General features: G+C 46.0%; 2 protein-coding genes across 5 annotated transcripts in view; both read left to right on the top strand.

The window, feature by feature from the left end:
- LOC309522960 (cathepsin G-like) overlaps window positions 1-4,231 on the top strand; it is a 39,590-nt gene extending 35,359 nt beyond the window's left edge. For 2 of the 4 annotated variants that reach the window (XM_082206722.1, XM_082206724.1), the window contains exons 3-6: window positions 2,353-2,394; window positions 2,630-2,771; window positions 3,029-3,280; window positions 3,956-4,231. In XM_082206722.1, the coding sequence (XP_082062848.1) occupies window positions 2,353-2,394; window positions 2,630-2,771; window positions 3,029-3,280; window positions 3,956-4,090 (571 nt within the window). In that variant the 3' untranslated portion in view covers window positions 4,091-4,231. Of the gene's footprint in view, window positions 1-2,243; window positions 2,395-2,629; window positions 2,772-3,028; window positions 3,281-3,955 lie in introns of all 4 variants that reach the window. The other 2 variants (XM_082206721.1, XM_082206723.1) reach the window with 1 other exon arrangement.
- Window positions 4,232-13,520: 9,289 nt separating this feature from the next.
- LOC309522907 (guanine nucleotide-binding protein subunit alpha-11) overlaps window positions 13,521-26,525 on the top strand; it is a 33,723-nt gene continuing 20,718 nt past the window's right edge. The window contains exon 1 of the mRNA XM_082206611.1: window positions 13,521-13,836. Coding sequence (XP_082062737.1) covers window positions 13,701-13,836 — 136 coding nt within the window. The 5' untranslated portion in view covers window positions 13,521-13,700. The remainder of the gene's footprint in view (window positions 13,837-26,525) is intronic.

The following is a 26,525-nucleotide window of genomic DNA, read 5'->3' as shown; positions in this document are numbered from 1 at the left end:
GTTCTAAAACCAAGGCACACTTTCCCATAGGCCTTGCCACAGCCAGAGCCCTCTCCCCAGCAGCGGAAAGCATTCTTATTCCAGAGCAAAGTTTGCAAACCGGAGCAACTACTGCCGGGTTTGCAGAGTTCTTAACTCGAATCGTTTGTAAACAGGACTGTTCGTAACCTGAGGTACCACTGTACATGTGAAAAAGATCTAGGCGTCTTGGTGGGCCAGAAGCTGAACATGAGTCAACAGTGTGAGGCAGCATCAAAGAAAGTTAATGCTATTCTAGGCTGTGTCAACAGAAGTCAAATGTCCAGATCAAGGGAAGTCATAGTACCCCTCAATTCTCCGTTAGTCAGACCAGACTTGGAATACTGTGTCCAATTCTGGGCACCACAATTTGATGCGCTGAAGAGGAGGGCAACGAAGATGATCAAGGGTCTAGAAACTAAATGCTTGACCGATTACAGTGCGCAGCCATCATTACCCATTGGAGCACAGTGAGGAATCCACCGCAGTTGAGGTTACAAATGGTTTTCCTAGCAAGTAATTTAGCGAAGGGTTGGAAGTCTCTTTGCTCCTTTCAACAAAGCTGCCACCGAAACCGTTAGGAATCCACTGTCCTGTTGGAAAGAAAGGAAGTCTACAAATCCAATAAAATAATCGTAATCATAATATTATAATAGTAACAGCCACTAGAGATTTCCAAAGCTGGTCTCTGATTTTGCTTTAATGAATACATTGTCTTCATTACTCTGATTTCATAAACCTTTGCCTAAAATGTCTCCAGTTCTGGGATCACTCCGTTTCTCATTTTTTCCAGTCTCCCCATCGGACTATCTGATTGCCGTTCGTGGTGGGATCAGCCACATGGCCAACGAGAAACTATCAGCCTGCCTATCAGACCTCAAGTCTAGACTGTGCCTTCCTGGGGAAGGTGGGGTCCAGAGGGTAGAGGCCATAAAAGCCACGGGGTCGAGAGGCTGAAGAGTTGAGTGCTAGGCATCTCCCTCCTTGTCAAGCATCAAGATGTGGAGACTCCGCCAGGTTCTTCTGCTACTGCTGTCCTTCTCCTTGGCCCAAACAGGTGAGTAAAAGCACCATGGCAGATAATGCACCATGGGGTTTCTTCTCCCTGAAATCCTCCTCCCAGCCGTCCTTCCCACTCTGGTCATGACTTGACTGTCTGTCTCCAGGCACTGTGGTCTTCTGCAAGGGATTTTCCCTACATTCATGGTGTGGGTGTCCTTTGCTAGTGTTGCTGTAATCTGTGAACCAGAGGCAGGAATCAGCACAGGGAACTGAGGTGATTATGCCATTGCTGGGTGGCAAATCCAATCCAGACTCATTGCCTTTGCCTCCAGTGAATCCACGGGATTCCCCAGCAAACCAGGATTCCCATTCATTGCCTGATTCTTCCTTCCTTCCCTGATCGATTCCAAGCCACCGGTTTTCCAAAACTGAAGGAGCAGACAAATTCATGGGGATCATTCAGTGGCTCATTTCAGAAGGGGAAATTGGGGGTTCTACCTTCAGGTACAGAGTACCTGGTAAAAGCCAGATTTTGGGGTGAACACTAGGGGAAGATCGTAGTCCTGTAGGCATCATGGGGGCCATAGTCTTGTGCTGATGTGAGTTTAGAGTTTGCAATATTATCTTCCTTTTTCTAAGCAGATTTCAGGCCACAACAGTTCCTGGAGGCTTCCTGTTCTATTAGGCCACAGACTAAAATCTGAGCTGGGCGTGATAAGAGGGGAATCTGTGCTGAATCAATACAGGGCTGAGACTAAGGCTGGGGGATCTACTAACAGGGTTTAGTCACCCACCAAGGTAAATGACACTGAGTTGGGGTTGGACTAGCTTCTGTGATCCCATGATTCTGCCCTGCATTATTCTACTTGCTTTTTCCTTGGGGAGGGGCTGCAGCTCAGTGGAAGAGAAGCTGCTTTGCATTGCACAAGGTCCCAATTTCAATCCGCAACAGCATATCCAGGTTGGAGAGACCCAGATCTTTCTTCCTTGGGAGCCACTTTTGGCAGTCCTTGCAGGAGAATCCTGAGCTAATGGAACAAAGGGGGTCTTCCTAGGCTGCTCCGTGCCTTCGCTTCTCTAACTTCCTTGCTAGGAAAATGAATAGTAAGCTCATTGGGACTGTGACCCGTCCTTTTGCCACCCCAATAACTTTGAATGTGTGGAGGACTCCCCAGAACATGCAAGGAGGAGTAGGAGCTGATCTCTGCATACGGTTCTTGCAGATCCATTGCGGAGTCAGATTGTTGGGGGACGTGAAGCCAGGCCCCACTCCAGACCCTTCATGGCTGCCTTGAAGTATTACAATGGGATTTTCAACTGTGGCGGATTCCTGGTGGCGCCCCAGTGGGTAATGACAGCTGCGCACTGCAATGGGTAAGTCTCACTAATCCCGCCCTGATTTTTAGCAGGGGTGGTCATAGAATCATAGAATTGTATAGTTGGAAGGGACTGCAAGGGTCATCTGGTCAGCTAAAGCACCCATGACGGATGACCACCTAACCTTCACGGTGCACAGCTGGTTGTGTGGAGGGGGCCTGGTCTTTTGCACGGGGGCCAGGAGGGGGTTGAGTCCTGGCATCTCTGACACTAACTGATGCTCTCTTTCCAGCACCTATGTAGTCACCTTGGGGGCACATAAAATCTCCGTTAAAGAACCCTCTCAGCAAGTGTTCAGCGTTGAGGCTAACTACGAACACCCTTATTATTATATCGACAATGAGACCGTCTTAAACGATATCCGTCTGCTCAAGGTAGCTTTCTCCAAGCAATCTCTCCTTCTATCTTCCCCCCGAGGTCAGTGATCCTGAAGGCAGAAGGGGTCAAGTGTCTTCCTCCCTCCCAATGTGTCTAGCATAATGAAGTAGACATTGTGCAGTTTACCCTGGCATTGGGGGGGCAAATGTCCCGTTTGCCCAAAGTGCCCCATTTTAGAGGCACCAGATTCCCCCAAGGGCTTCCTCAAGCAACACTAAATCAATGATCTCTCTCCCACCTCTCCTTTCCGCAGCTGGATTCCGAGGCTACTCTGAATGAAAATGTCCAGATCCTGCCCTTGCCCAAATTCGACCGTAACCTCTCCGATGGGACCTCCTGCAGCGTGGCAGGATGGGGCCGGGTTTACAAAGACTGGGCACCAAAAACGCTCTATGAGACCAATGTTGACATCTATGACCATAGGCAGTGCAGCAAGTTGTATCCTGATCTTGATGATGGGAAGGTCTGTGCCGGGAGACCCGACGAGCCTGAAGATGCTTTCAAGGTGAGAGCCAGCAGAAGCAGCAAGTGACAGGATCGGGCGGGGGTTATGGATCCCACCCTTCTGAGGGATCGTTCACGTCACCAGGAAAATGGACATGGGCTTGTATTCTGCTAAGGGCTCCTTCCCACTTTCGCTTGGCCCTCTGCTTTTCCTGGGGGGGAGTCACTCCTTAGCACTCAATTGGAGCAATCAGCCATCAAGCTTTGCATGGATTGCCGTTTGTTCTGATTTAGAACTTAAATAGTGGGTTTTCCTGGGAAAGGAAGGAGTGGACGAGCCCCAAGTCGTACTGAGAGTAGATCGACTAGTAACCTGGCAGTTTGCCCTGGTTCAAGAAGAAGAAGAAGAAGAGGAGGAGTTTGGATTTGATATCCCGCTTTATCACTACCTGAAGGAGTCTCAAAGCAGCTAACCTTCTCCCTTCCCTTCCTCCCCCACAACAAACACTCTGTGAGGTGAGTGGGGCTGAGAGACTTCAGACAAGTGTGACTGGCCCAAGGTCACCCAGCAGCTGCATGTGGAGGAGCGAGGAATCAAACCCGGTTCACCAGATTACGAGTCCACCACTCTTAACCACTACGCCACGCTGGCTCACGCTGGTTCAAGCACGAGAGTTGGCCACAACGTGGATCCAAATCTTCCCCCGGCTGCCATCTTTGTTCTCTCTCTCCACAGGGCGATTCAGGTGGCCCCTTGGTGTGCGATGGTGTGGCAGAAGGAATCGTCTCGTATGGCAATCCCTGCCCTCCTGGAGTTTACACTCGAGTCGCCCAGTACCTTGACTGGATCAAGGAAACCATGAGGTCCTGAAGAGAAGAGACATCAGTAACGCTATATTTACTTTTGCTTTCCCATGCTTGTTCTTGCATGAATAACCTGCTTGGCTTGCATTCTGCAACAAAACACACACACACACACAGAGAGAGAGAGAGAGAGAGAGAGAGAGAGAGAGAGAGATGTTTCGTACAGGATGGTGTTTGGGCAAGTGCCTTCACTGCCTCCCATCCCCTTGAAGAAAATCCATCTTTCCACCCTTGTTTGCATTAAAATCCTCTTCAGCCTGGTATAGATTTGGACGCTGCCTTCTGAGACACCGCAGGGCCAGGACTGTGGGAATTTCTCACCCTGTTCAAGAGGAGATATTTCATTTCAGCCCTAGGGGACTTCCTCTGTGCATTTCCTCGATGTCCAAATCACTGGTCTGAGCTCAGGGATTCCTAGACAATCATACGAAACACCTTGGCACCAAAATGCATTTTAAAAGGGGGGGGGCAGGGTTAAAAGTTACCAGTTTACCATTTCACATGCCAAACTCCCCCAGGCTAATGGTTGTGGTCATGTACCAGAGGGACAGAGGGGAAATTAAATTCAGCTCAAAGGTAAGATTGAACCTCCCTCATTCATACTTCCTGGAATAAGATCCGAAACACAGCAGTCCTTTCAAATCCGCCCTCCTCTGAATTTTGAAGTTTGGCTCTCCAGGAAAGTTTAGTGCACAAAAATGCAAATACTGGAATGAGGTGTGTCTCTCATTGTGCGTAGCAGCGAAAGGAGCCTGTCCCAAATGCCTTATTTGGGGGGAATTGCTTTGCAAAAGATGTGCTAGTTTGGCAAACTTGCATGCGACTCTGTATCTCAAGAGTAATTCACAATAAACTGCTAATGCATCCACACAAATGTGGTTTTTTGAATTGCAAGCTGATGTGTATGTGTGGTGTATTGAACTGAAGAGAGGGGTAATGAGAAACTGGGAGACACACCGACGAACAGATTCCCCCCTCCCTAGTTGTGGACTTGTGGGGAGGGGAGGGTTTGAAATCAGGAGCTTTTTATGAGACCCCCACCAATCTGTCTACTCTTCTGCACACAGTGCTGGGGCTCCACCCCCAAAGCCTCTCTCCCCAAATCAGAGATCTGGCCTGTTTCAGTGCTGGCTTCTTGCACTGGGCAGTGGCGTAGCGTGGGGGGTGCAGGGGGGGCCGGCCGCACCGGGCGCAACATCTGGGGGTTAGGGTTAGGGGGCGCAAATCCACGGGTTAGGGGGCGCAAATTACTTGCCTTGCCCCGGGTGCTGACAACCCACGCTACGCCACTGGCACTGGGACTTGCTGGCATCCATCTGTCTCAGGAGACGACATACCCTCCCACCTTCCTCAGGGGCAAATAGGTCTGGGCTTTGAGGCTCTCCTTCTTCCCCAGTGTCAGGTGGCTATGGCAGGTGCCCAGTTCCACCTCCAGCACAACCACTTTCTCCCACAGGGTCACTACCTCAGAGCCTGGTGGTTCCAGGGCTTCGGTTCGTCTTCAGCTTCACCATCTGCCCCCATAAAGGTCCTCCTCCTCCTCCTTGGCTGGAGCAGGGAGTTCAAGTTGGTACACACCGCTATCCCCCTATTTTATCTTCCAACGACACCATGAGGTAGGAGTTGGACCGAGGGGTGCAAGAGACTGAAGGTGGCACCCTTCTGAGTTGTTGTTGTTTAGTCATTTAGTCGTGCCAGACTCTTCGTGACCCCCTGGACCAGAGCACGCCAGGCCCTCCTGTCTTCCACTGCCTCCCGCAGTTTGGTCAAACTCATGCTGGTCGCTTCGGGAACACTGTCCCACCATCTCGTCCTCTGTCGTCCCCTTCTCCTTGTGCCCTCCATCTTTCCCAACATCAGGGTCTTTTCCAGGGAGTCTTCTCTTCTCCTGAGGTGGCCAAAGTACTGGAGCCTCAGCTTCAGGATCTGTCCTTCCCGTGAGCACTCAGGGCTGATTTCCTTCAGAATGGATCCGTTTGATCTTCTCGCAGTCCATGGGACTCTCAAGAGTCTCCTCCAGCACCATAATTCAAAAGCATCTATTCTTCGGCGATCAGCCTTCTTTATGGTCCAGCTCTCACTTCCATACATCATTACTGGGAAAATCATAGCTTGAACTATACGGACCTTTGTTGGCAAGGTGATGTCTCTGCTTTTTAAGAGGCTGAGAGCTTAATACTTCTCAGTATCCCCACTGAGAAAGGCCCTCTGGTACTGTATCTTCCCCCAATCGCCACATCCTTGTGCCATCTTTAATAATAATAATAATAATAATAATAATAATAATAATATATTACTCATACCCTGCACATCTGCCCAGGCCTCCTCAGCCACTCAGTGTGGCTCCCAACAGAATATTAAAAACACGATAAAACATTTAAAAATATCCCTAAATAGGGCTGCCTTCAGATGTCTTCTAAAAGTCGGATAGTTGTTTATTTCCTTGACATCTGATGGGAGGGCATTCCACAGGGTGCCACCACCGAGAAGACCCTCTGCCTGGTTCCCTGTAACCTCACTTCTTGCAGGGAGGGAACCGCCAGAAGGCTCTTGGAGCTGGACCTCAGTGTCTGGGATGGATGATGGGGGTGGAGATGCTCCTTCGGGTATACTGGGCTGAGACTGTTAAGGTCAGCACCCACACTTTGAATTTTTCTCAGAAACATACTGGGAGCCAACGTAGGTCTTTCAGGATTGGTGTTATATGGTCTCGGCGACCGCTCCCACTCCCCAGTCCAGCTGCCGCATTCTGGATTAGTTGTAGTTTCTGGGTCACCTTCAAAGGTAGCCCCACGTAGAGCGCATGTCAGTAGTCCAAGTGGGAGATAACCAGCCTTCTCAGCCCTTCAGGGCCAATGTGCAACTGGTGACACCCCAAGCTATCTGCCACGAGCAAGATCTGCCTCCTTTGCCTGTTGCTCAGTCCCTGCTCCTGCCCACCTAGCAGTTCAAAAGCACGTCAAAGTGCAAGTAGATAAATAGGTACCGCTTTGGTGGGAAGGTAAACGGCGTTTCCGTGCACTGCTCTGGTTCGCCAGAAGCGGCTTAGTCCTGCTGGCCACATGACCCGGAAGCTGTACGCCGGCTTCCTCGCCCAATAAAGCGAGATGAGCGCCACAACCCCAGAGTCGGCCACGACTGGACCTAATGGTCAGGGGTCCCTTTACCTTTACTGTACTGTAAACCACTTAGAATTCATAAATGAAATAAGCTGCTGTCCTCGCAATGCACGTTCCGCCATCATCTAACACGGGGCAGCAGAGATCGTTTCTTCCATGAGCTTTCCTCCTTCCTCTCCCTTCCCCCTCCCATTTGCCTCCAAAGCTTAATTAATTAATAATTGCCCGTAAAATACTCCACGATGCTTAGCGCTAATAAAAAAGCCTCACCGCTTAAGTAGCATTTTATTATTATAGACGGCAAAATAAATAAGGGCCTTCTTTGGCCACCGCTATTTAGGACGAAGGGAGGGAGAAGACAGAGAGAATCAAACCCACCGGTGCCTCTCAATTAAAATTGCCCACTTTCCTGTGTTTTGAGAGCTAATAAAGTGTGTGTTTTTGGGGGGGGGCATGTTTCTGATGAAGCCAACAGTTAAGAGGCGAAGATTGGGGGGCTGGGGAGAGAGGAAGGTTGGTTATAGCTGAGAAAGAACGTACCCACAAATCATTCCCACCACCCTCCTCCCTTATCAGTGACTTGAAATAATTAAACTCCATACATCTTGTGTGGCAGGAATCCTCCCTCCCCTCTCCCCCCCCTTTAGAATATTTGCATTGCAGGCTGATTAAGCTGTAATTATCACCCATTTACCGCCTGAGATGCAAAGAGCATTTTTCACTCTTGACAGGAAAGTGCAATGCTTTTTTCTGTGTGCGGTTCCAGTTGTTGCTACTGAAAACAGAGGGATAGGGAAGAAGAGCAAAATATCCCCCCTCTCTCCTTCTAGCAGTTATAAGCGCAAGCTGCAAGCCGTTGAAGTCCTGGGGTCCAGGCTGGAGACTGGCCCCTGCCTTGGTTATACAGCGAAGTCAGTTACCGTATTTTTTGCTCTAGAAGACTCACTTTTCCCCTCCTAAAAAGTAAGGGGAAATACGTGTGCGCCTTATGGGGCGAAAGCAGGCTGCGCAGCTATCCCAGAAGCCAGAACAGCAAGAGGGATTGCTGCTTTCACTGCGCAGCGATCCCTCTTGCTGTTCTGGCTTCTGAGATTCAGAATATTTTTTTTCTTGTTTTCCTTCTCCAAAAACTAGGTGCGTCTTGTGGTCTGGTGCGTCTTATAGAGCAAAAAATACAGTATTTATTTTTTTACCTGCGGTTCCGGCATTGCAGAGGGTTGGACTAGATCAGGGACAGCCAACTTCCAAGATCTACTCTCACAATTAAAAACTGGCAGCGATCAACCACTTCTTGGGGGGGGGGTTCGGGTCAAAGTTGTTGAGCTTTGCCAGTGTGGTGTAGTGGTTAAGAGCAGTGGACTCGTAATCTGGTGAACCGGGTTCGCTTCCCCGCTCCTCCACATGCAGCTGCTGGGTGACCTTGGGCCAGTCACACTTCTCTGAAGTCTCTCTCTCTCTTTTTTAATAATATTTTTTATTAATTTTAACATATAAATTATAAAATGTACCACAAAACTTATCACTTATACAATCTTTTTAGACTTCCATCAGCACCTCTGATGATCCACAGTTTTAACCACTTCTTATGCATTTCTTAACTTTATTTTGCCTTTACATCTCTTAACAAATCATCCTCCCCCTTCTCCATTTTTGCAATACTTCTAATAATACTCCTCACAAAACTTTTTGCAACCCTACAAACGTCATCTGGTCTTCACAAATACTTTTCAAATACTCCGTAAATTTACTCCAGTCTTCCATGAATTTCTGGTCTCGCTGGTTTCGAATTCTTCCTCTTAGTTTATCTAATTCTGCATAGTCCATTAACTTCATCCTCCATTCTTCAATCGTCGGTAACTCTTTTTGCTTCCATTTTTGGGCCAATAATATTCTTGCTGCTGTATAAACACTTCTCTGAAGTCTCTCAGCCTCACACACCTCACAGAGTGTTTGTTCTGGGGGAGGAAGGGAAAGGAGAAGGTTAGCTGCTTTGAGACTCCTTCGGGTAGTGATAAAGCGAGATATCAAATCCAAACTCTTCTTCTAATGTAACAGTCAGCCTCGCTGCGAGAGCTACGTCTTCCGGTATAACGATCTACAGCGCAGAGCGAGGGGCCGGGGATGGATGGAGAAAGTAGCGATCGACCACGATCTACCAGTAGATACCTCCTGTGTATCTACCAGTAGATCGCGATCAACGTATAGGACATCCCTGGACTAGATGACCCTTGGTGTACGTCTTTCCACAACTACAATTCCATGAAACGCAACCGACTGGTAATCGATTAGAGTTACGATGCAACTGATGCAAGGTTCTAAACGAAAGAAGGTGTTACAGAAAAATCTAGGTGTGAGGCTGCTCAGTCACCCAGCTCGTCGGGCAGAGCCCGCGGGTCCCTGCGGAATAAAGGAAGGTGTCCAGCCAACAGGAGCAAATAGCAAATTCTTCTGGGAGGGAAAAGCCCTAAGTAACAGAAATATCATCCAAAGTGCAACAGTGACCTCTGCTGATGAGAAAGGGGGACACAAGAACTGCAATTATATCGCTTTTTCTGTGAGACGTGCTTTTAAAAGAAAAGGTGAAGGGACCCCTGACCATTAGGTCCAGTTGTGGCCGACTCTGGGGTTGCAGCGCTCATCTCGCTTTACTGGCCGAGGGAGCCGGCGTACAGCTTCCAGGTCATGTGGCCAGCATGACTAAGCCGCTTCTGGCGAACCAGTCATAAATCTCCCCAAATTAGACTGGGATTTTAAAAGGGGGTTTTAGGGTTCTTCTCGCAGTCAAGGCAAAGGGAGGATATGTATATCTCATGGGAGTTCAAGGTCCTGAATTATCTTGCTTGAGCTCTGGAATCCAAACTGCACGTGAGAGATAAGTAGGAGAGAGCGTGGCAGCAATTCCTAGTGCCGACCTGGGAGCGTTGGCGCCTTCTCCAAAGCAACAGAGAAAACGAGAACGAACTCGGACAGAGTTCTCTCGCTCAAAATTTCCCGGCGATTTAAAGATAACCGGGTCGTTAGGGTTGCTTTACAGCCGGCTACGTTGCACTGTCCAAGGCTACACAAAGTCCACGCAAGAAGGATCAGGTGGAAGAATGGGGTTTTGCTTCATCGGGAAGATGAAGTGATGGGATCCAAAATACAGAAGTGTTGGATTTGGGGCTTTGCTTAGCCAGAGCAACGGCTCCAACCAGCCTGCTGCAAATTTAATGCCCTGCAGATGTTTTGTTATGACTTCCATAAGTCCCTGTAGGAAGCAATGTTTATGCACCACCCTAGAAATGTTCAGGTTGGCGGGCAAAATTCAAATCCACCACGTCAGAGTGGACCCATTGTTGTTAATGGCCATGACTAAATTAGGCTCACATGGGACGCAGGTGGCGCTGTGGGTTAAACCACAGAGCCTAGGGCTTGCCGATCAGAAGGTAAGCGGTTCGAATCCCCGCGATGGGGTGAGCTCCTGTTGCTCGGTCATTACTCCTGTAAACCTAGCAGTTCGAAAGCACGTCAAAGTGCAAGTAGATAAATAGGTACTGCTCCGGCGAGAAGGTACAGCTTAGAGAAGCCATCCCACTTTCTGACTTAATCTTGGAATGTCCATATTTTCCTTAGGACGTCCAGAGAGAGATTTACTTTCTTGGGCTCCATGATCACTACAGAAGGTGACAGCAGGCACGAAATTAAAAGACGCCTGCTTCTTGGGAGGAATGACAAACCTAGACAGCATCTTAAAAAGCAGAGACATCACCTTGCCCACAAAGGTCCGTATAGTTCAAGCTATGGTTTTCCCAGTAGTGATGTATGGAAGTGAGAGCTGGACCATCAAGAAGGCTGATCGCCAAAGAATTGATGCTTTTGAATTCTGGTGCTGGAGGAGACTCTTGAGAGTCCCATGGACTGCAAGAAGATCCAACCTCTCCATTCTGAAGGAAATCAGCCCTGAGTGCTCACTGGAAGGACAGATCCTGAAGCTGAGGCTCCAAGACTTTGGCCACCTCGGGAGAAGAGAAGACTCCCTGGAAAAGACCCTGATGTTGGGAAAGATGGAGGGCACAAGGAGAAGGGGACGACAGAGGATGAGATGGTGGGGCAGTGTTCTGGAAGCTACCAGCATGAGTTTGACCAAACTGCGGGAGGCAGCGGAAGACAGGAGGGCCTGGCGTGCTCTGGTCCAGGGGGTCACAAAGAGGCGCACACGACTAAACGACTAAACAACAACAATTTTTCTTTCTCTTTAAATTTTATTAATGTTTTTAATGTTTATACATTTCGCAAGTTTTACAATCATTTTAACATTTCAAAACAAATGAACCAAAAAAGCCTCAAAAACAAAAACGCAAAATAAATAGTAGAAAGAAAAGCGCCAAACTTAATCCGTTCCGGTTTGACTTCCGAACTGTTTGGAAACCACAAACCGATGGGTGCAGGCGCCCCGGAAACAATAGCCGACAGCCGCATCGGGCGTTCGGCTTCCGAAAAACGTTCGAAAACCAGAACACTTACTTCTGGGTTTTTGGCGTTGGGGGACCAAGGTGTTTGGGTACCAAGGTACCACTGTATTGCATCCATCAGAATCTACCGTATTTTTTGCACTCACTTTTTTCCTCCTAGAAAGTAAGGGGAAATGTCCGTGCGTGTTATGGAGTGAATGCCTGCGGGTGGCGGGGGGGATCTGCTGCAGTCGTGAGCAGAGGATCCATGGTTCCCCTTCCTTCCCTCCTCCGTGGTTACAAAGCATGGATCCACATGGATCCTCAGGATTTTTGCATTGGGCTACTCCAAACTCACTGTCAGATCACATGTCTGTGGCCACAGCATGAACCACAAAAATCCTATATCCACTATTTCGTTTAGAATATTTTTTTTCTTGTTTTCCTCCTCTAAAAACTACGTGCGTGTTATGGTCTGCAGTGTGTTATAGAGCGAAAAATACGGTATTTACACTGTTGAATTTATCTCAACGCTGCCAACGTTTTCAGGTGTACACAATTTCCCCCCATAAATGCAACAACCGTTCTCAAATCTTCTCCAAACATAGGTCTTTCTTTGCTTTCGACATGGTTCCCCCTTGCCTCTTTTTAAAATATTCACAACACCTTTGCAAGGTAAACCGGGCTGATAAGAGTATCGCCCAAGCTCACTAGTGAGAGGGATTTGTAGAGATTTATTTTTCCCCCCAATTTTTTTTATTAGTTTTCACAATATTATAAACAAACCAGGAGGAGGAGGAGTATCAGGAAGACTGGATTAAATTTAATGATTATTTAGTTAAATATGTTGAGTTAAATTAACTGGAAACAGCTTGCAGCTACTTAATTGGCTTAGGATTTTATTTAAGTGATGTATTAATATGTTTAATTTCAAAATGAAAAGATCTAAGGATGTAAATGTTCAAGTTCAACGGTGATTTGGAAAACCGTTAAAAGGACATGCAATGAAATTAACAATGTTAATAAGTGTAATTTTTAATAAGGTTATGAGTTGTGTTTATTTTATGTGTTTGTTTGTTTATAATTTTGTGAAAACCAATAAAAAAATTGGGGGAAAAATGGGGGGAAAGGGAGAGGTTCCCAAAATTCAGAAGTGAAGGGGAAAAATACTCTGCACATGCTCAGGAACACATTTAACTCTTCCCATTCTTGAGGCCTAACCTATATGAGGCGATCCCAGAGGCCCATAATCTTCCCACAGCCCTGAGTTTAAGCTTCCACCATAATTTTTTAAAACAAAAAAAAAGTTTTTTTTAGAAAAAAAAAAAAATAAACGGTTTGTTTAAAAAAATGTGACCTCTCTAGGCTTTCCCTCTCTTTTCCCCCGTTAAGTCCTCCAGCGACCCATAACTCTCCGCGGCCCTGCCCGCTAGCGCGCATGCGCGCCTCTCTCCGGCCCGCTCGCCCCAACCGTTCCTCGCTTCCTTCCCCCTCCCAATCTCTTATCTAACCAACCAACCAACCTTGCTTGGGGGGGGGGGAAGGGGGCGGGGCCTTCCTTCCAACCTTCAACGCACGTCGGCGTGCCAAAAAAAACAACAACCCAACCCTTCTCCGCCCCTCCTCCGCCATTACCTCATTGGCCGGGGCGCGGCCGCTCGGCCAATCGCTTCGCCTCGGCCGCGCGCGCCGGAGCCCGCCTCTCGCCTGAGGGGGCTCGCGCGCCGGTTGGCTGCCGAGGAGAGGGATGTGGGCGGGAAGGCCAAAGCGTCCAATCGGGCGCTCCCAGACACCACCGCGCGGGGTTCCTATTGGCGGCGGCGCCCGTCGCTCGGCTTGTTGCTGAGGTTGGGTTGAGGCGCGTCAAGTTAGGTCGGCGGCGGCTGAGGAGGAGGAGGAGGGGAGGAAGGAAGGAAGGCGGCGGCGGCGGCGGCGGGGGGAGAAAACCCACAGAGAACCGCCCCGGTTGAAAATAGCGAGGGAGGCCCGGCCAAGCTGAGGGAGCCAGGCCGCTGCCGCCGCCTCCTCTCCCTCCCGTTCGCCGCCGGTGGGCGGGTGGGCGGCAGCCATGACGCTGGAGTCCATGATGGCCTGTTGCCTCAGCGACGAGGTGAAGGAGTCGAAGCGCATCAACGCCGAGATCGAGAAGCAGCTGCGGAGGGACAAGCGCGACGCCCGGCGGGAGCTCAAGCTCCTCTTGCTCGGTCAGTCCTGAGGGGAGGGAGGGAGGGAGGGAGGGAGGGGCGCGCGCGGAGGGAGACACACACCCTCCGAAGTGGGGGGGGGGGTGTGGAGGGAAGGAAGGGGGCGCTTCCCATACCGACATCCCCACCCCCCCAATCAATGCCCGTTAGGAACCGAAAAGAAACAATAAAACCCTCCATGGGGCCTCCTTTGAATGTCCGCCTTGCCTTGCCCACCCCCATTCATATATATATATGTGTGTGTGTGTGTGTATACACGCATATATATACGTATATATATATATATACACAGACGCACAAAAATAATATGTATGCATATATGCATGTGTACACACACACACACGCACACACAGATGTATACATACAGATATAGGTACAGATACGCCTTGCCCACCCCCTATGCTTAGATATATATGTGTGTGTGTGTGTGTGTATATACACGCATATATATACGTATATACACAGATGCACAAAAATAATATGTATACATATATGCATGTGTACACACACACACACAGATGTATACATACAGATATAGGTACAGATACGCCTTGCCCACCCCCTATGCTTAGATATATGTGTGTGTGTGTGTGTGTGTGTGTGTATATACACGCATATATATACGTATATACACAGATGCACAAAAATAATATGTATACATATATGCATGTGTACACACACACACACACACACACACACAGATGTATACATACAGATATAGGTACAGATACGCCTTGCCCACCCCCTATGCTTAGATATATATGTGTGTGTGTGTGTGTGTGTGTATATATACACGCATATATATACGTATATACACAGATGCACAAAAATAATATGTATACATATATGCATGTGTACACACACACACACACACACACACACACAGATGTATACATACAGATATAGGTACAGATATGCCTTGCCCACCCCCCATGCTTAGATATACATACAGGCACAAAACTAATATATAGATGCAGATATGCATGTGTGTACACACACAGAGAGAGAGAGAATGTATACACACAGATACATATTGCTGCCCGTTAGGAACAGAAACGAAACAATAAAACCCTCCATGGGGCCTCCTTTGAATGTCCGCCTTGCCTTGCCCACCCCCTATGCTTATATATATGTGTGTGTGTGTGTGTGTATACACACATATATATATACGTATATATATACACAGACGCACAAAACTAATATGTATACATATATGCATGTGTACACACACACGCACACACAGAGATGTATACATACAGATATAGGTACAGATATGCCTTGCCCACCCCCCATGCTTAGATATACATACAGGCACAAAACTAATATATAGATACAGATATGCATGTGTAAACACACACACACAGAGAATGTATACACACAGATATAGGTATAGATATGCCTTGCCCACCCCCATGCTTATATATACATACACAAAACTAATATATATATGGATATATGCATGTGTGTACACACACACAATGTATACACACAGATACATATCGCTGCCCGTTAGGAACCAAAGTGAAACAAAAAAAACCTCCACGGGGCCTCCTTTGAATGTCTGCCTTCCCTCCCCCCCCATGCTTATATATACATACACGCACAAAACTAATATATAGATACATATATGTGTGTGTACACACACACAAAGAATGTATACACACAGATACAGATATAGGTATAGATATGCCTCGCCCATCCCACCCATGCTTGTATATATAGTGTACAGTATACAGAAAAAAAGTATACACAAAAAAGATGGATTCACAAATGTAACATATGTAAATACACACACGAAAATGTAAACATACACATATATATGCCTCCCCCGCCCATACAAATAGACAGAGATATGTACATGCACGCATAAATATGTACACACAGAAAATGTATACACACACACACATATATATGCCTTCCCCCACCCCACTCACTCATACATACACACACACACGCAAAAGAGATATGCACACAAACGTGTATACATATGTACACTCAAAAATGTATACATATATATATATAAACACACATATGCACATACATACACATGCATACACACACATATATATGTACACACAGAAATATGTACACACGTATATATAATCAATAATACTATTTTTATTATTTATACGCCGGTTTCCCCGGCCACTCTGGGTGGCTTACAACATTAAAAAAAAAATCCCGATACAGGATTGCCTTCAGGTGTCTTCTAAAAGTCAGATAGTTGTTTGTTTCCTTGACATCTGATGGGAGGGCGTTCCAGACGGTGGGTGCCACTGCTGAGAAGGCCCTCTGCCAGTACATATACACAAATATGTACATACACACATATAGACAAAATATATGTGTGTGTGTGTATAGATAGACACACACACACAGATCTTTCTAAACTAAAATCATAGAATCGTAGTGTTGGGGGGAACCAAGGGGAATCATCTAGTTCAAACACCCCCCCCCCCACACAATGCAGGAATGTGTGCTTTTTGCCCAATTCGGGGCTTGAACCCATTGCCCCGAGTCTGAGCTACCACATAGATGCAACTGCAACACCCGTCCCCCGTGTGGTATCTCATGGGGACCGCCGCATCCCCATGGTCGCCTTTGACCAGACTTAACCACCCAGGGGGGTCATTTGCCCTTTTTTTAACCTTTTAATATGCGTGCACACACACACATGTATGTATATATTGAACAAAATAATTGCTGCATAATTGCAATTCGTTAGACGAGTTATTGAACAAAATAAATTAGGTCCGTTGAAGAAATGGGTACGCGAATAGTCTTTGGCACCATCTGCAATGTCGTTTGTTAGCTGTCTGCTCTGGGTGCTTTAGTGGAGATTCACATGTTGCAGGGGGTTGGACTAGATGACCCTTGGGGTCCTTTCCAATTCTTTAAGATTATATATGTGCATAGAGTGAGCGAACATATACATCTGTATACATATACACACACACATACCTATAGATACACATACACAGGCACACACAGCTATAGACATATACATACATATATTTATTATTATTTATTAAATTCTTGTTCACTTTATCTTGGCCAGGGCAACCTAGAGCAAATTACAACCAACCAAAAAACCCCACTGAGATGCATTAAAACCAATACATTAGAACATATCTCTCTCTAGGTTGAATCCAAACTAATTTTTAAGAGTATACTCGACAGAAAAACCCCTCAATGTGTCTTAAGGAAACCATGTACATTCATTCCAATGAGTCCACTCTCTTCATGTCTTCATGCGAAGGCATCCTGGGTTGAAGCCGAAGTTTCACTCGTGAGTAGGCCCAGCTGTCAAGAAATCACCAGTCAGTTGTGCCCATTTCATTCTAATAGATCTTCAGAGTCAACCCATAATGTCTTAGCATTAAGTTCTACTCACCAGTAGATCCACTGGAGAAATCATTGGGCCTAAGGAAAGTATGTGCATTTTTGTGTAATGTAAATAATTTTAATGGATTTGTTGTTACTAAAATTAGATACAGCCCATAAACGGATGCTAAGAATGGTGGCCTATTGAAGTTAATAGATTGTGTCCAATGTTAGCCTTATTTTGAGTAGACCAATTGAGATAAATGACTCTGCTATAAATTGACTTCAGTGGTCTGCTCTGAGTAAGGATGCAAGTTTGGTTCAACCAATTAACTTCAGTGGGTTTACGTCCTTGGTATTAGCTTCTGGTTGTATCCTTAGTAAACTCACTGACATTTTCTTGTGTCTGTGAAATATCCATGATTTATCTGGGACCATTGATTTTCAGTGGGTCCACTCTTGAGTAGAACTTAGTTGGATTCAACCTGAGATGTCTTAGCATCACTTAGAATTCAAGTGCATTATTGGCTTGGGTCCACTGACGTCAACAGATCTACTCTGAGTAGAACTTAGTTGAAAGCAACCTATTTAATTTCAGTTGATTTAGCATTCTTTTAGCCCCTGAGCAGCATCCTTGGTTTTCAGTTTACACTATAGGTTGTATCCAACGTTACTCGCACTCTGAGTAGGCCCATTTAAATTAAATGCATTTAAGGCCCATTGATACCAGTGGTTCTACTCTTATAAAAGGGCATAAATATAACCTGTTGTTACTATTTTTAAAACACAAACTTAAAACACCCGTAGTCTATCCTTTCTGAAATTTTACGTTCTTCTGAGGTCTATTATTAATTGCAGTGGATCTGCTTTGCATAGCATCTTGTTAGATGCAACTCATATTGTAAGTGCATGCATCCCTATTTCATTTCCTCGTTGACTTTCATCTAGGCTTATCCCTGTGTGCCTTTAACTTTCAGTTCTGCTTTGAGTATATAGACATGACTAACTTAGATCCATTCATTTCAGTGGGTCTGTTCTGAGCAGGGGATGGTTGGATACAATTCTGTTATGGGCAATACCCTATATGTTTATGTGCATACACTCAAACATAACACACACACACAAGAATGTGTATATATGTTTATTTTATGTGTGTAATACAACTGCAGCTGCTTAGCTATTTTATTTTTTAAAACATTAATATACTGCTTGATTGTAGAACATTTCAGAACGGGTATACAAAATATATATTGCTGCTTATTTGTCCTTATAATGTTATGCACATACATTTACAGGTGTGTGCAACATGGCAACCTATATATGTATACAGTATTAGGCTTTATCCTACCACTTTAAACCGTCATGACTTCCCCAAAAGAATCACGAGAACTGTAATTTGTTAAAGGTGCTGAGACTCTGTATTCCCTTCACGGAGCTACAATTTCCAGAGTTGTGTAACAGTAAATCCCTCTTTCTAGGAAACTGGGAATTGTAGCTGTGGGGAATAAGTATCTCTTAGCAGCTCTTAGTGCCTTAAATGGGGCCTTACAGTCTCAAACTTCATCTCCCTGCTCTCTCTTCTAAGGAACTCAGGGTGTGGTATGTTTCTCTTCCTGCTTTTTTTTTTTAATCCTTGCAACAACCTTGTCAGGTACAAAGAGAGAGGCAGACTTTTTCCCAACTATGAACTTCCTCTCCATATCAATCCTTTAAAGACAAACTAAACATAAGAATCTCCTTCTCTTTGTATGCTTAAATGTTTATGTCCCTTTCTTCTCTTCCACTCTTTCCCTCTTCCTTATTTTTAGCATAACCACAGCCCAGTGGAGCAGGTCAGGTTGAAAGAGAATGTGGCAGAATCTCTTCTACTGTTTAGACACAAATAACTTCCCTTCTATATTGCCTCCTCAGTAAGAAACCAAACATAAGCCTGCCTTCTAATCTTCCTAGTAGATTTAAATTTATTTACTCATTTGTGTACATTATCCCCTAAGAGCTTAAGGTGGTGTCTGTGGCTTTTGTCCTTCCACCTTTCTCCCTCCCTCATTTTTTTATCCTCACAATAATGCTGTGAGGTAGCTTAGGAGGAGACCAGGAATTTGTCCCCACATCTTCTCAAGAGCAAATCAACCACCCACGTTCACCTACTCATATCCCTTTTCTGGGGTCTTCTCACCACATGCAGAGTAACAGGTGGGCTTTATTGGAGTCTCTCATCCAGTGTTAGAAACTCAGATATATATAAGCTAGGTGCCAAATGGCTCCTTAAACTAAGGTTACAATTGCGAAAACGGAATGTCTAGTTGCCATTTGGGACAAGTCTTATTTGTCAAATGTGATTGATTATCAGTTAAACATCTGGCTAGTCCAGAGGACAGCCTTGAGCTTGGAGAACTTAAAGAAAAATCACTTTCACGTATGAATATTCTACACAACCGTGAGCAGGGCATTGGGGTGCGGGGTGGGGAGTGAAGACTAGCAACAAGAATTAATTATAACGTTGTTCACTTCTCCTGCTCAGGCTGCCCAGAAAAAGCATTTTGGTTCCTGAAATTTGTTCTGATTGTGCAGATAAAATATCTGATAGAATTCAACAGGATGGGGTATGAGTGTTTGAAAACAGTCAACATCCAATGACCCCGAAGCATATTTTGGAGATTTCAGGCGCCATCCTTGTGCCCAGGCATCTTCACTTGGTCGCAAGTGAATTTTGAATACTGGCAAATTTTGAATACTGCTCTCACCCTACCGCTTCTCTTCCTCTTCCTGATAGTTCCCTCTTCACCCCATAGCATCTAATTCCCAGTCATCCTCGGCTAGCATTCCACATCGGTATTTTATTAACGACAGAATTATGGACAATAGGAATTAACTTTCTTAGATTTATTTATATGACACTCCTTCGCTTTTTTTATTTCTCCCCAAAGCTCTTGCTCCCTTCATCCCCATCATGGACCTCCCACCTCTCCTTGATGAGCAAGACTGGTTGCATCAGGAGCCACAGAGCACTGGGTGTCAGTTGGGGGTAAAATAAAAGTGGCTGGTGGGGTAAACTGACCTACTTGAACCCCCGTTCTACCTGTGGCTCTCCAGATATAGGTGAACTCCACCTGCAATCCACCTCAGCCAGTCCAGGCAGAGAGCATGTAGTCGTTGTCCCGCAACATCTTGATCCCATTCCGTTTTGAGCATGTGTGCATGGAGTAAGGGTTGGTACCTAATGTAATTTCATAGTCACAGCATACACGTCGAAATCGGTGGCCTTGCATCACTGAAGTCCCATTGATTTAGTAGGTCCGTTCAGAGTTTGACTTGGTTGGATGTCAGCTAAGAAGTGGGGGGGGGGGCTTGGGGCGCCATTCATAGGGGTGGAGACTGCTGGTTGTTTTGAAGCAGGATATAGAAGTTTTGGGAACAAAAATAATTATCAGAGGGGTAGCCAGAGCGCTGAAAGTTGAACTGTCATGGTGGAGGGTTCTGCTGTCAGAAAATGCAAGCCCCTTTGTGAGTCTTACTGACTTAAAGAGCAGACTGTAAGAAGCAGTCGGTTCTATTATATAATGCAGCTCTTCCTGGGATTTATATTCCATTCTCTAGCCAATGAGACTCTCGTTGGGGCTCCCTTTCCTGACAGCTGACTTCCTTTCCTTCTCAGAATTGCTGCATTTTATTTTATTTTTTAAAAAAAACAAAACAAAATAGAATCGAAAGTAAGGGCCCCGCCTCAGTTAAGAACACCACACTCTCTCAAACAACTTCATTCTTGGCCCTTTTCATCACGTCTCTTCAGAATTTTTCCCTAGGATTTATATCCTGCTTCCTAGCCAAAAGACTGCCATGGTGGCTCTTCTTCCTGATATCCGCCTTCCTGCTACCCCCCCCCTTCCATAATTGCCTCCATCTGTGTGTGTGGAATGTTTGCCTTCCTCCCAAAGGCATAGAATCCAAGGCATGAATATTTCTTCTCACCCCCCCTCCATTTCCAGCCTTTCTGACGACTCTCTTCTTCCTTTTTGACATCTTCCCATCCTCTTTGGGCACATAGCGACCTCATACCTCAACTTTCAGCCTGTACTATATGCTCCAAGGAGCTCTCTCACCTTGTGTCCGCCCCACCTCCCTGTGTGCCAGGCGTTTAGTAGTGCCACCTCTGCAACCCACACCTTTCCGGGCTACCAGCCCTGTAAATGCTCACCTCTTGTAGAATATTCCTTCTGCCCTCCATCCACTTTCTGCTCCTACTGCCACCCCTCTCAAATGTAGTGTAACACAGTAACGTGTCTCTTCAGATGAGAGAGAAACAACCTTAACATTTTTAAGCTGCAGCAAAATAAAAAATTAACGAGTTGGTTTCGAACTTTAGGTGCCAACCCAGACTGAAAGCAGTTATGAATATGGTTAAACTAGCAGAGTGTTTCTCTTGAGCGTCTCTTCGTTTTGAGGCAGCGATTCTCTCCTCCTAGTTGAGAGTTCTTTGGCCTCTAAATATGACCCCGAGGAGCGAAGGACTGGCTGAAATGTGGCTTGATGAGATGTAGACCTCTTCTGGGCTTGCTTTCTAGGTTCACAAAGTTGTAATCCTTCTCTCAGCTTAACGCTCAAGCCATTTTTAAACCTGAAATAACCCTTCGAAGGAAGCCGCTTGTGGTAGTCTTGCCTCTGACCCTCTAGCTCAGAGGGAGCCAGTATTGTGTACTCCAGATGTTGTTGGACTCAAACAATCTGGTAAAATAAAATGGGGGTCCCTGCTTAACTTCTAAAGTTAAGTGATTTGTATCCAGGTACTCCGTCTCCTTAAACCCCTATAAATGTGCAGGGGATAGTTGTCATAACTTGGCTCAGTCCATGGGCACAATCTTATTTTTACGTTGATTTTCATAACTTAGTCCTGGCAGTAACTAGCGCTGGGAGTTTTGCTGTGACGCAAATTAAAATCATAAATGTTCCAGCGCTTCACAATCTTCAGGCTGAATAGCCTTAATAAGAAATTTGGGGGAACTTGATCTGGATGTGCTACAAGGATACCTTTGACCCTCAAAGCAAAGTTTCTAATAAAATTGTGCTGTACCGTCAGACCAGTACCACACCAGTCTGCCAAACTAGGAAATTATGGGGATCAAACTGTGTTTGGATGCATTTAGAGAGTGTGGAGCTAATTTGAGTCCATTGAGCTACCTAAATAGCGGGAGCTCAATAAGGCTCTGGCAGTCAGGTTTTTGAACTATAGTTGCTGCCTTTCCAGCATGAAATTGGTCTACAACTGACCTATCGTTTTCTTTATGTGGTCCTGGGTGCCTCAACTAAGGCTGGAAAATCCCAAGCTTTTGTCCAGGTTATTTAAAAAAAAGAAAGGGTGCCATTATTTATACACTCAGATGTTTTTGCACTCCCTCACGTGTTCAGAAATACATTGGTATGAAAACTGAGAATTCAAAGCTTCAGGTTTCCTTGTGCTCTGCTTGCGACTATACCTGCTGGTGGAAGAGGGGTGCTCATATTTTGAAGCAGGAAACTCTGACATCTCCTTGGTTACATGGTAACTTTCAAAAGTTTTTTTTCCCTTCCCAGAATCTAGTCCCCAAGCAAGTAGCAGGGTGTTCCCTGTAGCTGGTAGCCATTGGCAATCAAAAGTTATTTTACCGGGATATTCTGCCCCCTACCCCATAGCAGCTATTTCAAAGAAACTTGTTTTGTTTTGTTTTTTGGCGCCATTGGCTGTTCAGAAGTCATTACTCTTCTTGGTAATGTCCCCATTACAGTATTATCTTTTCTATATGGGATTTATTTTTAGGAGATATATATATTTATACATATTTTTAAAGGACTGGCAGTTGCTAATTTAGAGGTGTGTCTGGCTGTTATCCTGAATCATCCTGGGATGTGTAGCTTTTGAGACTTGGGGTTAATGTTATACTTCTTCCACAGTCACCTGGGCGAATGAGAAACCCATCCAGGTGTCCACATATAGAAACTCTACAAAAACTGACCCTTTCAGGCTACAAACCTTTGTAGTGGACATGCAGAAGCTGGCTATTGAACATTTTTTGGAGGTTAGCAGTTTTCATGTAGATTGGCTTGCAGAGGTATGAGTTCTGGGAAATTTTGCGGTGCCAGTTCGGGTAATTTGCATTGGAAATTTTTCTGATTACCTAGAGAGAGTGGTTCAATTTGGCATGTTTATTTCAGTAATAGTGTTGTGTGTTTTTTTGTTTTGGTTTGTTTTGGTTATTTTAACCTGCTTAATATTGTATTTGCATTTGGCATCCATTCATGGTAGCTAATGAATTTAGGGAATAAAAATGTTTCCTCAGGAAAATAAAACACCAGGAAACCTTCCACCCCAGCACCATTGCTGACTTGAAAGATTTTAGGGGGGATCTAAGCAGGTAAAGTGGGAAGCGGGTGGCGCTGTGGGTAAAAGCCTCAGTGCCTAGGGCTTGCCGATCAAAAGGTCGGTGGTTCGAGTCCCCGCGGCGGGGTGCGCTCCCGTTGTTCGGTCCCAGCGCCTGCCAACCTAGCAGTTCGAAAGCACCCCCGGGTGCAAGTAGATAAATAGGGACCGCTTACTAGCGGGAAGGTAAACGGCGTTTCCGTGTGCGGCTCTGGCTCGCCAGAGCAGCGATGTCACGCTGGCCACGTGACCCAGAAGTGTCTGCGGACAGCGCTGGCCCCCGGCCTCTTGAGTGAGATGGGCGCACAACCCTAGAGTCTGTCAAGACTGGCCTGTACGGGCAGGGGTACCTTTACCTTTACCTTTAAGCAGGTAAAAGTATTGTCTTAGGTGGGCCATTGCCCAGAGCTTGCTCTAAAGCAGGGGTAGGTAATCTAAGGCCCCGGGGGCCGGATGCGGCCCAATCACCTTCTCAGTCCAGTCCACGGACGGTCCGGGAATCAGCGTGTTTTCACATGAGTAGAATGTGTCCTTTGATTTAAAAGGCATCTCTGGGTTATTTGTGGAGCATAGGAATTCGTTCATTATTTTTTTCCAAAATATAGTCTGGCCCACCACATGGTCTGAGGAATGGTGGACTGGCCCACGGCTGAAAAAGGTTTGCTGACCCTTCTTCTAAAGCACAGGCTCTGTTATGTTGATCCTAGCATCGTTTAGGGCAGTGGTCTTCAACCTTTTCAGGCCACCTTTTGCTCAAACATGTACCTGGAGATACACTTTTTAATTTTACACCATAGATCTGAACAGTGGTGGTACTGCTGCTCCAACCCACCTTAGATCAGGCCTTGACTCACCACATGCAGAGCAGTGGTCTACATGGATGTCCTTATGGAGGACTGGTGCTGCCCACTGGAGCACCCAACTACAAACTGTGCATTGAGGGGGGGGACCCCCATTTTATTTGCCGCTAGTTCACTTGGATTAGTGGGATTGGCTTGTGGGGAAGGAGTTCCCAAATAATGATGGTCATTCATTCTAAATCCCCATATCTCTTTCCTGCTTCTGTTGCTCATCTGGGGCGACCTAGGGAAGTGTGTGCAGGATGTGGTTTGATCTGTTCATCTACACCTCATAGGTGAGGGGAATCGTGGTCCAGAACGTCTAGACTGTGCCCGGTTAGCTCCCCAGTTCTGCACTTCCTTTTGAGTCTTCGCTGTTGGGTCATTCTGCAGCCTCTCTAAGCAGTCCTTGGCCTCTGTGTTGCCAGTCTCTTTCCCAACCCCTGAGGCTGCCTTAGTTTTGGAAGTTTTAGAATGTAGAGGGACAGGAATATTCCTTGAGAAACGAAGCCACCTCAGTGATGTTGGGCAGAGGATTTTCCGCAGAAAATCTTCTTTTGTTATCACTAAAAAATCTTCCTTTCTTTCGAAACACGGTATTTCATTCAATTATTGCATAGAACTGTGAATCTGTAACAGGTATCGGTCAGACCTGGCAGTTGGAATTTATACGTTCTCACAGCCTTGTCACTAGGCTGTGGAATTATTTACTAGTCTCCTGAGAGGCTGGTGGGCTAGTTAGAATGGCAACCAAATGGACAAAGGATGGAGCAGTCACTCTGTCCTCCACTGGTCACCTCAGCTCAACCTAGGTGGTTGCCCCTTGACACTGCATGAGAAGTTATATGCAGGGATTCATTACCTGTCAAATTTTATCCCGAGAGAGAGAGTTTTAAAAGTGATGCATGAAACAATGTACAGAGTTTATCGTCTCACCTGTGTTCAGTGCCTCCATTTTAAAAATAGCAACCACCTAGAAGTATAGGCAGTTCAGCTGCCATGCTTTAAATGATCTACGAATATTCTAATGAGAGAATTTCCAAGTAAATCTCTGAATTTGCCCATAATTTAAACCAGACCTCTTTTTCCCCCTTGTATTTTTCTTGGGTATTTCATTGCTCTTTTTCCTTCCTTCCTTAATCAAAATGAACACGGCATCCTTTTTTTTTTTTTGCTTTGTTTGCTAAATAACAGCCAAATAAACATGCAAGATCAGATATTGATCTGTATTAGGCAGTGGAAAACATTTTCTGGAAAACCCACATCGCCAGCCACTAGGGCACTGCTGTGTGTGTGTTTGGAGCAGGGATACCTCAGTCAGTAGAGCACGAGACTCTTAATTTCAGGATTATGGGTTCCAGCCCCATATTGGGCAGAAGATCCCTGCATTGAGGGGGGTTGGACCAGATGACCTTTGTGGTCCCTTCCAACTCTACAATTCTATGATTATAGGCCTCTCTGCCAATAGATAAGCAGGTCACGATATACTGGCATTCCTCTGTTGCAGTCTCCCTGAAGACCCACTACCGCTGTGATAAACATGCAATTCACGTGCCCTGACTGGGCAATTGGGGAGGACAGAATGGGCAATATTAATTGGGACTGCCCTGAATTTGCAAAGATAAAGCCTGGCTGGTTGTTCTGCGAGCAACTTGAGAAAACTCTATAAACGTGCATTTCAGGTTCTGTTCTCCCCCCTCCCCCTCCCTCCGATTAAATAAATGGTATTCCGGGTATGAGAAATATGGGAAATAATTGCTTCATCGGAAGAGAGGTGGGGTATTCTTTGGAAGCGTTTGTCAGAAGTCCCCCTATGTGCAGGAGGAGAATTTCTGAACTCACGTAAACATATCCGTGAGTTCCTGGCTCTGTTTTCTAGAGGGGAAGTCAGCTGGCAGCCATAACTTGGAGTGGATGTTGTCTAATCCAGGATCTTTGCAGACAACTTGCTTCATGCAGGCAGGAGGGTGTTTCTCGGTTGACCAGGGGAGAATAGAAGGCCAGGCTCCTCCTACTATTGATATACCGGGCCTGGGCAAGTCAGAGAGCTCGTAACTGGCTGCCAATCACAAGGCTGTTTGCATCTGTGCCTGAAGAAGGGACTGAGCACAACTCCTTTCTGAGGCCTGAACTTT

Source organism: Podarcis vaucheri (assembly GCF_965113315.1).
Source record: "Podarcis vaucheri genome assembly, chromosome: 18".
Lineage (NCBI taxonomy): Eukaryota > Metazoa > Chordata > Lepidosauria > Squamata > Lacertidae > Podarcis > Podarcis vaucheri.
This window is presented reverse-complemented; position numbering and strand designations above follow the sequence as displayed.